Source organism: Chelonia mydas, chromosome 5, assembly GCF_015237465.2.
Source record: "Chelonia mydas isolate rCheMyd1 chromosome 5, rCheMyd1.pri.v2, whole genome shotgun sequence".
Taxonomy (NCBI): domain Eukaryota; kingdom Metazoa; phylum Chordata; order Testudines; family Cheloniidae; genus Chelonia; species Chelonia mydas.
In genome coordinates, this window is record NC_051245.2 from 29,798,923 (window position 1) to 29,814,743 (window position 15,821).

Consider the following 15,821-nt stretch of genomic DNA (forward strand, 5'->3'; position numbering starts at 1 on the left):
CAGGAAGAGATTGCTGCAGTGGTTACCTAGTATTTTAATGAAATAAATCTGTATTTACAGTTTGTGGTAATTTAGGCCTTTCATCACTTTGTGGAGCTCCCACAGTGTTCATTGAGTGCAGCTGCTGTCCCTCTGGTTTCAGTAGGTCTGAAGTGCCTCAGGACCCAAGCACGCCCAGCATCCAGATGCAGTGACACACATACACATCCGCTGTGGCTGAGTGCCAGCCTGGACATACGATTGTCATCAGTTTGTTATGCCCATGCTGTGCCAAGAAAAATTGCATTTGTCATATGGTCTTTTTTTGCTTCATGGCTCATGATTGATTCAGAGACACTGTTTCCTTAACTTTGCCTGTAGCCATAACACGCTCAGTGAAGAGCATAGATTATGTAACATGATGTATAACATTTTATGACTATTTCTTAAATTCAGAAATACAGGAGGGTTTGCAAACTTAAGTCTGCTTTAGTTATTAAAATGCATTGCTAACATCACCACTGACTTGAAATGCTCTTGCAGCAGATCGCATATTAAATCTATTAGTAGAATCATGTAAGAAAACTGCATGTTACCCACCTTCCTGCTGTCTTTTCTTTTCTTGTTATCGACTGGTAGAGCTACAAAAAGTGTCATAGACTGGAAGGTTCCCAGAATCCATTCCCAGAGGGAAGACGCTTGGTCTTCAAGCAGTTTTATTCTCTGTTACTGCCTTTGTAGTACTACAGAGCTGTCATTGAAGGCTCTCCATTTACCATATATCTTGAATGGTTCACTACAATGCATGTAAAGGTGTGATTCTGAATGATCTTAATGCACTTCAGAAATGGATCAAACTAATTCAGAATAAGGCATTCTTAATCTACAGCAAAAGCATCCACATAGGGAGTTAAACAGGAATAGCTAGTCCACTTTAGATTCATACCCTACCGTAATCTGAATTAAATTCAGTGTAGGCAAGCCCTAAACATCCATCCATAGAATTTTAATCTCTTAAATTATATATTTTATGGAGTGTTTAAAATAAAGAAATTCTCAAATACATAGCATATTGAACACCGTCCACAGACATTCTAGATTCACTATATTTTGGCCATGATATCAGTTGTGTGACTTTATAGCCATTCTTGTAGAATGTATGTATTTAAAATTTCTGCTCAAGGTGCAATAGTAACCAATTACAGTAGTTTAAGGAAGTTCCATGCAAGTGCTGAAGTATTCTAAGAAAGCCCACACACTTAATTTTAAATCTGTTGACTAATGCCACAGACATGTGGGTTCTTTACTTTTTAGCTGCCATAATCAGTGGAATATGCAGTTGTGAGAGAAAATCTAGATTACTTTCTGAATATTTTTCTCAAACTTCAGTCACTAGATGGCTGGTCTTGCCTAATTTTTATAGGTTAATATCTTGGAAGGACTTATGTGCCAGTGTCTCATGACCTCAGGACATAAGGCAAAGCCCCTATCTTCTTTCCTAGGCATTTGAAAATGGAGTAAATTTTAAGGTAGGTGGACTTGAGTTTTTAAATTTACTTTGGTTACAGGTGTTGGGATGTAGTCAAATTGTACTTTTGCATGTAGGATACTAGGTGTTGCATTTTCATTATGCTAAGGGTTTCTGGAGCATATGGAGGGATGCCATCTTTAACTTTTCTTTACATTTAAATAAATAAAACTAATTAGTTTGAATTCTTAAATTATTCTTTCAAATCAAATGAATCTTGCCTTAAAGAGTCATAGAGTTTAATACTAGAAGGGACCCCAGATCATGTATTCTGATTTCCTGTATATCACTGGCCACAAACACCAGCCAGAGCCCGCACATCAAACCCAACAACAGAAATTAGACCACAGTGTGGTCTCGTGTGGTCTGTAATACTGTTATGTGCCACAGGGAAAGAATAAGAGGGAACAAGTTGCATCAATGCCTGATACCCTTGCAATGCCCCGGAATTGCTTAGGTGAGATATAACCACAAAATCCTGGCAAATGACCCACGCCCCATGTTGCAGGGGGAGGTCTTAGTTTCCTAAAAGAAAAACTGGAAGTGTTTTCTTGACTGAAAGCTCTATTTTGTAAAAATGGACAGTTTAAAATCTTTTCCAATCAGGCCTTATGTTTTGCGTAACTCAGATTTTCATGAGCAATAAACAAGTGCTAGAGTATCTGCATGCCCTTTGTACTTTCAATTGTCATTCATGTTATCTCTCCATGAAACTGGAGTGTGTTTTTTAAGAGACTTGTCAGATGTGTATGTACTGGGAACAGAGAAGCTGCATGTGTGGAACAGAGGGCACAGAAAGTTAAAAGGGGAGAAATTGGGCTCTGTTGAGCAAGCTATCCTGTGTGTGTATAACTTCTACAAATGTTCAGAAATTAAAAAAATTTGTTGAGCAAGCTAAAATAGGCACGAAGCAGATGTAACTTACTTAGAGCACCCTATGTCTCATCAACTTTGGCATAGTTACAGAAATCCTATTTTTACATGGATGAAGTGCTCTGGGAGGAAAATTGCCGAACACTGACTCCTGTGTGTTGTGTTTAACGTTAATGCATAATGCATTCTTTTAGTGCAAACACCACAGAGTCACATGACAATGAAATTATCTTGAACCACTTCTGCAATGGGTTAAATATAAATAAGCTTATTCAGGATTGAGGAAAATAGTATTGTTTTCTTATCATCTGTTTTGAGTAAAAAGATTGACTACATTAACCGCAAATAGTAAATCCCACTCTAAAGTTCTTCAGTCCTCAGTAAGCATTAAAAATAGAATACTACTGCATCTGTAATAATATCCTCGGCAACTGAGTTTAAATTCAACACAGATAAAATTGCACAAATAATTAAAGCTATTTAATCAGTGCAGAAAACTGGTATCCCAGGATTCCTGACATACAGTCCGTTCAGCTGGCGGGGGGCGGGGGGGAGAGCGGTTAATGCATCAGCACTGGTAGTGTCTAGTTTTGTAGTTTGGGAAGGCTTTGTTTCTTCATGATAGGGTGTGTACTGTAGGGGAATGCTTAACATGTGACCGTCTAGATTTATTTATAGGGCTCACATGGCATTTTCAGATTTTACAGAATCTAAACTTTCATTTTTAAAAAGGAAAGTTTCTAGCCAATAGGGCTGCGAAGAAGACAGTCCAAATGTGAGCTGATCGTAACAGATTCAGTACGGTCTTCCTGTGTTGGCAGAGAGTCTGAAACAGTAATCCTTTATTCATGTCACTGAGGTGGTGAGACTGGGTGCGCATTGTACTGTAAATGCTAGGCCATCTCTACAAGTGGGTTTGACTTCTTCAGCCTAGTGTGCCCCCTCATCCCACTGCTTAATTTTACATATATGCAGAGAATATATAGACAAAGAACAGAAGACATCAGCATATGTAAACAATTCTACCAATCAATTTTCATGAATCCAAATGCTTCTGACTTGCCCACAGAAACTAGCTTTTTCTAAAAGAAACCCATATAAAGGGCTGGATTTCAAACCAGCTCCCCATTTTATTTTATCTTTTGATATAGTTTTGCTAAAATGTATTCATGTTTTTTTGTTTTTTCCTGGTAACTCATATGGGTACAAAGTTTGGGTACAAGGTTATGCCTCTGAAACTAGAGACTTACTTTGAAAATTGGGCCCAGAATTGTACCATCTGACTTATTTGAGGTCCAAAAAGAGAACCTGTGTTTTAGTACAGCACTGAGCCAACCCCTCCGATAAACTAGAGCATGGTCATGAATTTTAGTTCTTTGGGCTGAACTTGTTGTAGCCTACACATTTTGCCAGACACGTATAAGTTCAGCAGGAGGAGATGCAAACATTTGCAAAATAGAAGGTCCTTTAGTGTTCGACTGAAAAATAAGAAATTTTAAAAACATTTTCCTGCAATTTTTTTTTGAGAAAATCTGATGTTCTTGCAGCACTGATATTAAAGACTCTTGAAAAAGAGATACTTCTTAAGCAGTTAAAGATTATTAATAATTCTCCATCTTTTCAATTTTCAATTTCTTCCATAAAGTTTCTCTCCTGTTGTATTTTTAGATATTTCCAGAATGGAATGAACGAGTAGGAAAAAAAATGGGTTTATTTTAAAACTTGTTGTGGGAGAATACGTTTGGCAAATATTTTATACCCTTAAAAAAGCTTGTTGTTTTCAAGAACTGCTGTTGTAATGTGCAGTGAACAGGACATGTCACACCCATTGCACATGATGGTGGTGAAAACAAGAGGTTGAAATCCCCTCTGTTTATGATAAGTTGAGTGCAAATCTGTAACTATAAAAATAATTCTGCAAGGTTATACAGTGTTCAGATGGGACATTTTTAAAAGTGTCCTCTTTTTCTGGTGTTTCTAGTGTAATCTCTTCTATGTTTGTGAGGAACTTGGTCTGTATTGCTTCTTCTTTGTCTTGCCATGCTCACCTGAATGGCTGGTAGGAGGATCTTCCTTTTTGAGATGAGGGGATAATTTCACTATCTATCTGTGTAAATGTTGCCTGTATGAAATCTTTATCAACATGATCATGGTGAGTGTCTGTATACACCCACCCACCGACACACACACACACTCACTCACTCACTCACTCACACTCTCTCTCTCTCTCTCTTTATATATTTATATATATATATAATATAGAAAAAAAAAATCTGGTTTGACAATTTTGCATGAATTCTTTCCAAGGGGTACTGGCAAGCCACTGTCATATTTGGTCATCAAGACTCTCAGAAACAAACTCCCTTTGAGAGTCATTTAAATGTCTCCTGTCAAATAGATTTTATATAAACAGTTCATAAACCTCCCAAATGTGTAGTGTATGGTTTCTGGCAGTATTTGTCAAAACCTGTGACAGATGATGATCCATACCATAACTCCTCTCACCAACCAAAAATATTTTTGCCCCTTCTTTTTCTTCTTCCCCTTGCCTCTGCTGAGGGAAAGTCAAAGGTGAAACTTCATTCACTTGGCAACTTACGTGTTGGTTTGGGGATCAGCCCTGGAAACAAGGTTGTGTTGGAGTATTTAATAAAAACCTCAAGCATATTTTGTTTTTTTTATTTATAAGCCAGCTTTAATCAAAAAGAAGCTCAAATAATTTTATTAGAAATTAAAGAGAATTTTGTTGGGAAATCTTTGTTCCTTGCCAAAATAGTGATGATTTTCTAATATGTTTCAGAATAAGAGTTCTTCTAATGTACTAAAAATCATTGCATTTGGGAGCAGTTTGGAAGCAACTGTGCTGCTGCACATGGTTTACATTACTGAGTGGTTGATGTGAAACTTTAAGTTGTTAATATTTTGTCCTATTTGTTTTGCTGTCCCGTATCTGATTCTAGGTATTTTCCTCTGTGCCAGGATCCCAAATATTTGCCAGCTAAATATAATGTATTCTTTTTCCTTCCTGTGCAGCTCTTATATAAAACTGGCTTCCATTCCACTCTTGAAGCAAAGTTTAACAATACTTGCATCTTGTCACAGCATCTAATAGTGCTTAGTGGCGTGATCATTCAGTATGTCTGGTTTTGAACTTGGAGTTCAAATTACCTGATATTCAAGTTGCCTGAACTCGACCTTACTACTGGTAGTTGACCAGATTATTCTCATTCTAAATTTATATTTGTACAGCATTAAAATTACTAATCACTATACATCAGTGATTGTAATAACTGGCATGGTATCACACTTTTATCTGTGCCAAGCAAAATATTGTGTAAGATCATAGTCCAGCGTATATTAGAGGCAGTTGATAGTGTTCTCAGAAAAGAGCAAGCTGGTTTTCGGAAGGGGCGTGGATGCACAGACCAGATCTTCACTCTAAGAAACATAATAGTACAGTGCGTAGAATGGCAACAGCAACTCTACATAAATTTTATAGACTTTGAAAAGGCTTTTGATAGCATTCACAGGACTAGCCTATGGCGCATTCTGCGGGTATATGGAATTCATTTCCATATAATCAACATCATCAAAAGCTTCTATTTCAACTTTACATGAAGCGTTGATCACAGTAAGCTCAGTTCTGAATCAAAACAGGAGTACGTCAGGGGTGTGTTATGTCTGCAGTCCTCTTCAGTAGTGCCATTGACTGGGTAATGTGGCATACAACAGAAGACATGCCAAGAGGCATTAAATGGACACTCTTCTCATCCTCTCATCCCTGGACTTCGCAGATGATGTCGCTCTCCTATCGCATGCCCAACACCATATACAAGAAAAAACAACTTGACTCAGTGCATTCAGCCAGCAAATTGGACTGAAAATCATCCTCAGTAAGAGATATCATGACCCTTAATATTGTCTCACCATCACCAGTACGGATAGAGGATTATGTTCTCACCAGTGTAGAAACATTCACATACTTGGGCAGCACCATCAACCAGGACGATGGAACAAGCTGGGACATCCAGAACAAAATCAGTAAAGCCAGGAACATCTTCAGGAGCTTAAATACAGTCTGGAATCATCAACATACAAAACCAAAACCAAACTCAAGATTTATCAGAGCTGCATACTTTCAGCACTACTTTATAGTGCAGAATGCTGGGGAATGAGAAAGTATGACATGTCCAAATTGTCTTCATTCCACACAACCTGCCTTAGAAAAATACTCCTTATCTTTTTGGCTCAGAACAATCTCAAACCAAGATCTATTGACACAATGCAGCCAAGGGGATCTGAGCACCACCGTTGCCAGGAAGCGTTGGAGATGGATCGGTCACATGCTTTGGATGGAAACTGATTCCATCACCAGAGTAGCAATAAGATGGACACCTGAAGGCAACCGAAAACTAGGCCGCCCGAAAACAACATGGTGAAGAGCTGTGGAAGCCGAGCTGAAAAACATGGGGCACAGCTGGGGAAAGACTTGCCAGAAACAGACAGGAATGGAGGAGCTTCGTCACTGCCCTAAACGTCAGAGGCATAATAGGAACATGATGATGATGATACATCAGTGGTTCAAAAACTGTAGTTTGTGGACTTTTGGTGGTGTTTATGTGAACTGATTCCATCGTAATGATGAAACATGCACAGTTCTCCTGTCCTAGCAAATTTCAATTTGCTCAATCATCAGTCTTCAAGCAGAGCTTCTTTATATTTCTTTAAGAGCTCCTTTATCACACCTCTGATTCTTTGGTTTGATGTACAGGAACTGAAGTCACTTAATTATCTCTTTTTGGCATTTCTTTGTGTAAATTCAATCATGATCAAAATTGCTGACTCCAAAACTGGAGGATAGTTTGTCCAAAGGTATAGGACAACATAACCCACCTGCAAAGTGGCCTGGAGGAGAGACTAGAGAAGTTGGGGCTGCAGAAAAAGAGGTGATTTGGGTCTGATAAATGTAAATACCTGTACCTGTTGAGAAGAAATGCATTAAAATAGTGGGAGGAGTTACAGCTAAGTGGTCATACCCATGAGATTAAAGCAAGTTAGGACAAAATTCAGGAGATAGGTGCTAGTACTACTTTCATGATCTGATCACCATTGCTTCTTTGGAGAACATGTTGGCTTGTGATTAGTAATGTGGGAAGGAAATGACCATGAGAGAATCTTTTGTACGCTAATGGTCCTCAGTATGGAAATATTTGAGACTCTCTGCTATATTGGGCTCAAACGTAAGGGTAAAAGGCAGCCTTATAATTAAGACAGTTTTTCAGTTTTACAGAAACAAATCTCTCCATAGTATCTTTGGATTCATAAGCCGGGGAATATCAAGTAGGAGTAGGGAGGTGCTATTAACCTCTGTGTAGCTTTAGTGATGCAGGGAGGAACTGTTCTGTGGGGGTGCCGTCATTTAGATGAGATGAAAAAAACAGAGGTCCTGACCATTTGCCTTCACCAAAAATTCTATGGCTAAAACTCCATCTACTATTCATCCAGAGTAGTGGATATTATCTCTGGTGCCCTGGTTAAATTCCATTTTCGGAATAACCTTTTGGCTACCTAAACTTGCTCTGCGATGTCATTAGGATATATGGTAGAGACTTCATATTCTGGCCTGCATTATTTGTAGTTTTGCTGCACTACTAGATGTAAGGTACTGGAAAACTTTATATACCTATAACTGTATCCTCTGGTGTCACCTGAATATTTGTTGGAGGCAAGGGAAGAGGTGAACTCTTAAGTAAGGCTTTCTTAGGTAGAAAAAATTGCAATGCTAACTTTGTACCTTTTGTCAAAGTTTTGATATGGTAAAGTATTGAGTGGAGAAGAAAAGGAGAACTCTCAACATGTGCACTCTAAGAAAAAAAAATCAAGCAAAAACTAAATAATCATTAAGGAGAGAAGACTTCTGTTCCTACTGTAAAGACCTTAATTACTTGCATTTTTCTTTTAATGACTACCAGATGAAATGGTCATAATTCTGCCTGACAAAGTTCATTTGTAACAAAGTAGATCTAACTTGTCACCAATCTTATGTTTTTATAGTATCCTATTTTGTCTGAAAGTTACAGCATAATACATCAAGCAAAGTACAGATGACATTTTACTCTTGCCTTCCTCTCATTGGAATAAAGTTGTTAATAATGTCAGAGTCTGGGGATTAGAGGAATACATGCCATGAGATGGAGTGTCCTCTTTCATTCTAAGGAGTTTTCATGTTCTTTGAGAAGATGCAAAGAGCTACCTGCCAACTTCTTAAAAACAGATTTCTAATGCCCCATTTGAGTTCATTGCATGAAGTAAATAAAGTAGAGCACACAGCCTTCTCCCCCTCGCCCCAGTTTAATCTTCCATTTCATGAGAGTAATTTTATGGCAATTACTCTTGTTACCCTGATAAATTCAATGGTTCCCATCTTTCAGAAATTAAAATAATTTTATCCAGAAGCGGCTGAAGTCCTAGATAATTGGGACAAACTTCAATTTAAGGAAACTCTTGTGTTCCAGTCTGAATCCTTGAAAGGATATATTTTATTTGTAACCAACAGAGAGAGTAAAGTATTCTCTCTAACTTAGCCTTGAAGATTTTTCTGGAGAAAGTTGGGAGATACCTTTTGGTTGTGGAACACCCCACATCATCTTCCATTTTTCATGGGAGAGTTGTTGATTCTGGTCACACCCCTAACTATATGTGGCATTTGCAGCTCTTGATAACCTAAGGAGCCTTCCCAACATCTGTTTTGGGAGCCAAAGACAAATATGCCGTTCATATGTTTTTAATTCTTCTAGTATTGTTTGGGAGGTACACACAAACATTTGGCATATATGTTTCACTTTGGCTGGTGAGAGAAGGATTTGTCAGCCAAAAGGGAGCAGGAAAAAGGCAATTATCTTTAAAATAGTTTTTAAAACCCCACCCTATTGAAGTAGAATATTACCTTGTGGAAACTTTACTTCACTCTTGCTGTGTTGTTCACCAGTGATGTATTTCCTGACACTTCCCATTCACTTATCTTGAAAGCCTCTGCCACTAGTTCCTCTGCTGCTGTAATTGGGAGTGCCTCTGTCATTCTCATTGCTGCAGGATCTCCAGAGGCAGCTTCCGTGTAGATCAGCATACTAAAAGGGCTTGTTCCATTAAATAAATGTTAAAATCTACTCAATTTCCAATTAAAATCTGTCAGAATTGGAAACTTTTTCTCTTGTCCTGGATGCATCAGTGGTTCTTTAACCTTATAAATGGCCATCTTGTCTCAGGGTAAGAGGCAAATTTAGGGGCTTTTCTTGCCTGTGGTTTCCAACACATGAATTTGGTTTTGGCACAGCTTTATGCTGAAGGATTTAATCTGTGGTCCTTGAGGCTGAAGGGTTGAGATATAAAATCCTAATCTAGTGGCTTTATGTGATTTCAAATATCTTCCTCTTCTATAGCTCCTTCCCACCCACTCTGTCTCCCCAAACTCCCAGGAAATACTGAAAAATACATGTGATTTGTCTTTGGAGATTTAATTTTTTTGTTAGTAATTCTGTATTTGGTATTAGCACATTTAGGAACTAGCATTCCAGCCCACACTTGGCCACATCCTTAAAGTATTAAATGAAACAAGATATATCTGCTAATGGGTATGTTCTTTTTTTTGTTTGTTTGTTTGTTTTGTTGCTAGGTTTGGTATTCACCCTGTGGCTGGTCGGATGCCTGGTCAGCTGAATGTGCTCCTAGCAGAGGCAGGTGTGCCATATGATATTGTGCTGGAAATGGATGAGATCAATGAAGATTTCCCAGGTTAGAGAGAGTGATAACTTGAAAACTATGTTATTTGCTAGTATATTAAACTTGCAGTGGTTATTTTTTGTTTATTTTTCAAATGAAAATAGAGGCAGATATAATATACTGTGTGTGTTCGTTTGTCCGCACACGTGTATAACAATAGGCAACTTCAACGGTAAGCATTGTTTCCAGCTCTGCTTAATGCTTTGTATTAGAAGACTCTCTTATTGTGTGCTTTATAAATTTACCAACTTTTAACCATTCAGGCTGAATCTTTTGGAAAGTTTCAGCAAAACCAGTTCAGCTGTTTGTGAACATTGTTAGAGAAAAGTGTTTTGCCAAGGATTAAAACATTCTTACAGATGCTTCATTAACAAGTTTTAACCCTTCATGTTCTGGAGCAGAGACTTGAAATGGGGCAGAGGGGTTACCTTGGAGTCAGAACGGTGCCTCTTATTGTCCTCATGAATGTTCACCCAAATTTGGCCAAGGAATAAGCCTCTGAAAATTGCCATGGCACATGTTCAGTAGAGGTTTGCTAGAGGCTGGCAACTAAATTCTGCAAAGTTCCATTTGCACTAAGCATGCTCCAACTCAAGGCTGCAGGGGTTGAGCAGGACTTTCCCTTGGCTATGGCACCGAGTACGAGACCTGAGGGCAGCGTTCCCCCCCGGCCCCTTTCTGTATTCTCACTGCTTCCCCTGCTGATGCTGAGGGAGCATGGACGAGAAGGAAGACTCATGCTGACTCAAAGGTAGAGGATTAAGGAGCAGAGAGGAGATGTAGACAGGCTAAGGATGGGAAGGAACAGGAACAAGAATAGAGGGGAACAGAAACAGATTGGGATGGGTAGGAATACAGGTGGGTGGGTGGGGAACAGAAATAGTGTGGGGAACATAAGAGCAGGGGGAACAGGCTGGAAGGGATATGCTAAGAGATTGGCTGGGAATGGGCAAAAAGGTCTCTAACCACTAGAGAACACTCCTCTCCAGAACCTGAAATTCAGCACAGGATTTCTGATCTATACATTACTTTGCTGTGAAACCAATGGTATGTGGTGTGTCTCATCTCCCTGTAGTGGCTGGTCAACAAGAGATAATGGTACTAGATACTGTCCAGTTTGGCCAATGTATCTATTCAGGGGACACCATCATAGGGCCTAATCACATCAGCCACACTATCAGAGGCTCGTTCACCTGAGCATCTACCAGTGTGATATATGCCATCGTGTGCCAGCAATGCCCCTCTGCTATGTACATTGGCCAAACTGGACAGTCTCTACGTAAAAGAATAAATGGACACAAATCAGACGTCAAGAATTATAACATTCAAAAACCAGTCAGAGAACACTTCAGTCTCTTTGGTCACTCGATTACAGACCCAAAAGTGGCAATTCTTCAACAAAAAAACTTCAAAAACAGACTCCAACGAGAGACTGCTGAAGTGGAATTAATTTGCAAACTGGATACAATTAACTTAGGCTTGAATAAAGACTGGGAGTGGATGTGTCATTACAAAAAGTAAAACTATTTCCCCTTGTTTATTTCCCCTGCTACTGTCCTTGTAAACTGTTGGAAATGGCCCACCTTGATTATCACTACAAAAGGTTCCCCCTCCACCCCCGGCTCTCCTGCTGGTAATAGCTCACCTTTCCTGATCACTCTTGTTACAGTTTGTATGGTAACATCCATTGTTTCATGTTCTCTGTGTATATAAAATCTCCCCACTATATTTTCCACTGTATGCATCCGATGAAGTGAGCTGTAGCTCACGAAAGCTTATGCTCTAATAAATCTTAGTCCCTAAGAGTATGTCTACACTATGAAATTAGGTTGAATTTTTTAGAAGTCGGTTTTGTAGAAAGCGGTTTTATACAGTTGATTGTGTGTGTCCCCACACAAATGCTCTAAGTGCATGTAGTCGGCAGAGTGTGTCCACAGTACCGAGGCAACCGTCGACTTCCGGAGCATTGCACTGTGGGTAGCTATCCCACAGTTTCCACCACCCATTTGAATATTGGGTAGAAATCCCAGTGCCTGATGGGGCTAAAACATTGTTGCTGGTGGTTCTGTGTACATATCGTCAGGCCCCCCTTCTCTCCCTCCTTCCGTGAAAGCAAGGGTAGACAATCATTTTGAGCCTTTTTTTCTTGAGTTACCTATGCAGACGCCATACCACGGCAAGCATGGAGCCCGCTCAGCTAACTGTCACCGTATGTCTCCTGGGTGCTGGCAGACACGGTACTGCATTGCTACACAGCAGCAGTTTATTGCCTTTTGGCAGCAGACAGTGCAGTATGACTGGTAGCCATCGTCGACGTAGTCCTGGGTGCTCTTTTAACCAACCTCGATGAGGTCAGGGGCGCCTGGGCAAACATGGGAGTGACTCAGCCAGGTCATTTCCCTTTTAAGTTTTGTCTCATGGCGATTGAGTTCTACCGGCAGCGCACTATCTTTTAATCAGCAGCCAGCAAAAGATGATGGCCAGCAGTCATACTGCACCGTCTTCTGCTGAGCACCCAGGAGATGACAATGGCTAGCGGTCGTACTGCACAGTCTGCTGCCAGCAAGATGTATAAAGATAGAAGAAGTGGCTCAAAACAAGAAATAGACCAGATTTGTTTTGTATTCATTTTCTCCTCCCTCCCTCCGTGAAATCAACGGCCTGCTAAACCCAGTTTTGAGTTCTGTCCTTGAGGGGGCCATTCAGTTTCTCGCAAAGCCACCCCCTTTGTTGATTTTAATTCCCTGTAAGCCATGTTGTCAGTCGCCCCTCCTTCCATCAGAGCAACAGCAGACAATTGTTCCGCGCCTTTTTTCTGTGCAGACGCCATACCACGGCAAGCATGGAGCCCGCTCAGATCACTTTGGCAATTAGGAGCACATTAAACACCACACGCATTATCCAGCAGTATATGCAGCACCAGAACCTGACAAAGCAAAACCAGGCGAGTAGGCAACGTCAGCGTGGTGATGAGGACATGGACACAGACTTCTCTCAAAGCACGGGCCCTGGCAATGTGGGCATCATGGTGCTAATGGGGCAGGTTCATGCGGTGGAACGCCGATTCTGGGCTCGGGAAACAAGCGCAGACTGGTGGGACCACATAGTATTGCAGGTCTGGGACGATTCCCAGTGGCTGCGAAACTTTCCATGCGTAAGGGCACTTTCGTGGAACTTTGTGCTTTCCCCTACCCTGAAGCGCATGAATACCAAGATGAGAGAAGCCCTCACAGTTGAGAAGCGAATGGCAATAGCCCTGTGGAAGCTTGCAATGCCAGACAGCTACCGTTCAGTCGGGAATCAATTTGGACTGGTCAAATCTAGTGTGGGGGCTGCTGTAATGCAAGTAGCCAACGCAGTCAAAGATCTGCTGATATCAAGGGTAATGACCCTGGGAAATGTGCAGGTCATAGTGGATGGCTTTGCTGCAATGGGATTCCCTAACTGTGGTGGGGCCATAGACGGAACCCATATCCCTATCTTGGCACCAGAGTGCCAAGCCGGAAAGTACATAAACCGCAAGGGGTACTTTTCAATAGTGCTGCAAGCACTGGTGGACCACAAGGGACGTTTCACCAACATCAACGTGGGATGGCCAGGAAAGGTACATGACGCTCGCATCTTCAGGAACTCTGGTCTGTTTCAAAAGCTGCAAGAAACTACTTTCTTCCCAGACCAGAAAATAACCGTTGGGGATGTTGAAATGCCTATAGTTATCCTTGGGGACCCAGCCTACCTCTTAATGCCATGGCTCATGAAGCCGTACACAGGCAGCCTGGACAGTAGTCAGGAGCTGTTCAACTACAGGCTGAGCAAGTGCAGAATGGTGGTAGAATGTGCATTTGGACGTTTAAAGGCGCGCTGGCGCAGTTTACTGACTCAGACCTCAGCGAAACCAATATTCCTGATGTTATTACTGCTTGCTGTGCGCTCCACAATATCTGTGAGAGTAAGGGGGAGATGTTTATGGCGGGGTGGGAGGTTGAAGCAAATCGCCTGGCTGCTGGTTACACGCAGCCAGACACTAGGGCAGTTAGAAGAGCACAAGAGGGCGCGGTGCGCATCAGAGAAGCTTTGAAAACCAGTTTCATGACTGGCCAGGCTACGGTGTGAAAGTTCTGTTTGTTTCTTCTTGATGAAACCCCCCACCCCTTGGTTCACTCTACTTCCCTGTAAGCTAATCACCCTCCCCTCCTCCCTTTGATCACCGCTTGCAGAGGCAATAAAGTCATTGTTGCTTCACATTCATGCATTCTTTATTCATTCATCACACAAATAGGGGGATAACTACCAAGGTAGCCCAGGAGGGGTGGTGGAGGAGAGAAGCACCAGGAGGGGTGGTGGAGGAGGGAAGGACAAGGCCACACAGCACTTTAAAAGTTCAAAACTTATTGAATGCCAGCCTTCTGTTGCTTGGGCAATCCTGGGGTGTGGAGTGGCTGGGTGGCCGGAGGCCCCACCACTGTGTTCTTGGGCATCTGGGTGAGGAGGCTATGGAACTTGGGGAGGAGGGCGGTTGGTTCCATAGGGCCTGTAGCGGCAGTCTGTGCTCCTGCTGCCTTTCCTGCAGCTCAACCATACGCTGGAGCATATTAGTTTGATCCTCCAGCAGCCTCAGCATTGAATCCTGCCTCCTCTCATCATGCTGCCACCACCTTTCAGCTTCAGCCCTCTCTTCAGCCCGCCAACTCTCCTCCTGGTCATTTTGTGCTTTCCTGCACTCTGACATTGTCTGCCTCCACGCATTCGTCTGTTCTCTGTCAGTGTGGGAGGACAGCATGAGCTCAGAGAACATTTTATCACGAGTGTGTTTTTTTTCGCCTTCTAATCTTCACTAGCCTCTGGGAACAAGAAGATCCTGTGATCCTTGAAACACATGCAGCTGGTGGAGGAAAAAAAAGGGACAGTGGTATTTAAAAAAAGACACATTTTATAAAACAATGGGTGCACTCTTTCAAGGTAAACCTTGCTGTTAACATTACATACACAGCACATGTGCTTTCGTTCCAAGGTCGCATTTTGCCTCCCTCCACCACGTGGCTAGCCCGTCCCTCCTCCCCGTGGCTAACAGCGGGGAACATTTCTGTTCAGCCACAGGCAAACAGCCCAGCAGGAACGGGCACCTCTGAATGTCCCCTTAAGAAAAGCATCCTATTTCAACCAGATGACCATGAATGATATCACTCTCCTGAGGATAACACAGAGAGATAAAGAACAGATGTTGTTTGAATGCCAGCAAACATACACTGCAATGCTTTGTTCTACAATGATTCCCGAATACGTGCTACTGCCCTGGAGTGGTAAAGTGTCCTACCATGGTGGATGGAATAAGGCTGCCCTCCCCAGAAACCTTTTGCAAAGGCTTTGGGAGTACATCCAGGAGAGCTGCGAATACCAGGGCAAATTAATCATTAAACATGCTTGCTTTTAAACCATGTATAGTATTTTAAAAGGTACACTCACCAGAGGTTCCTTCTCCGCCTGGCAGATCCGGGAGGCAGCCTTGGGTGGGTTCGGGGGGTACTGGTTTCAGGTCCAGGATGAGAAACAGTTCCTGGCTGTCGGGAAAACTGGTTTCTCCGCTTGCTTGCTGTGAGCTATCTACAACCTCATCATCTTCCTCGTCCCCAAAACCTGCTTCTGTGTTGCCTCCATGTCCATT

At 41.6% G+C, this 15,821-nt stretch overlaps 1 protein-coding gene across 4 annotated transcripts in view; it reads left to right on the forward strand.

Moving 5' to 3' along the window:
• NNT (nicotinamide nucleotide transhydrogenase) overlaps positions 1–15,821 on the forward strand; it is an 84,149-nt gene that overhangs the window by 62,883 nt on the left and 5,445 nt on the right. For all 4 annotated transcript variants that reach the window (XM_037902760.2, XM_007052822.4, XM_027817413.3 and 1 more), the window contains exon 20: positions 10,053–10,171. In XM_037902760.2, the coding sequence (XP_037758688.1) occupies positions 10,053–10,171 (119 nt within the window). The remainder of the gene's footprint in view (positions 1–10,052; positions 10,172–15,821) is intronic.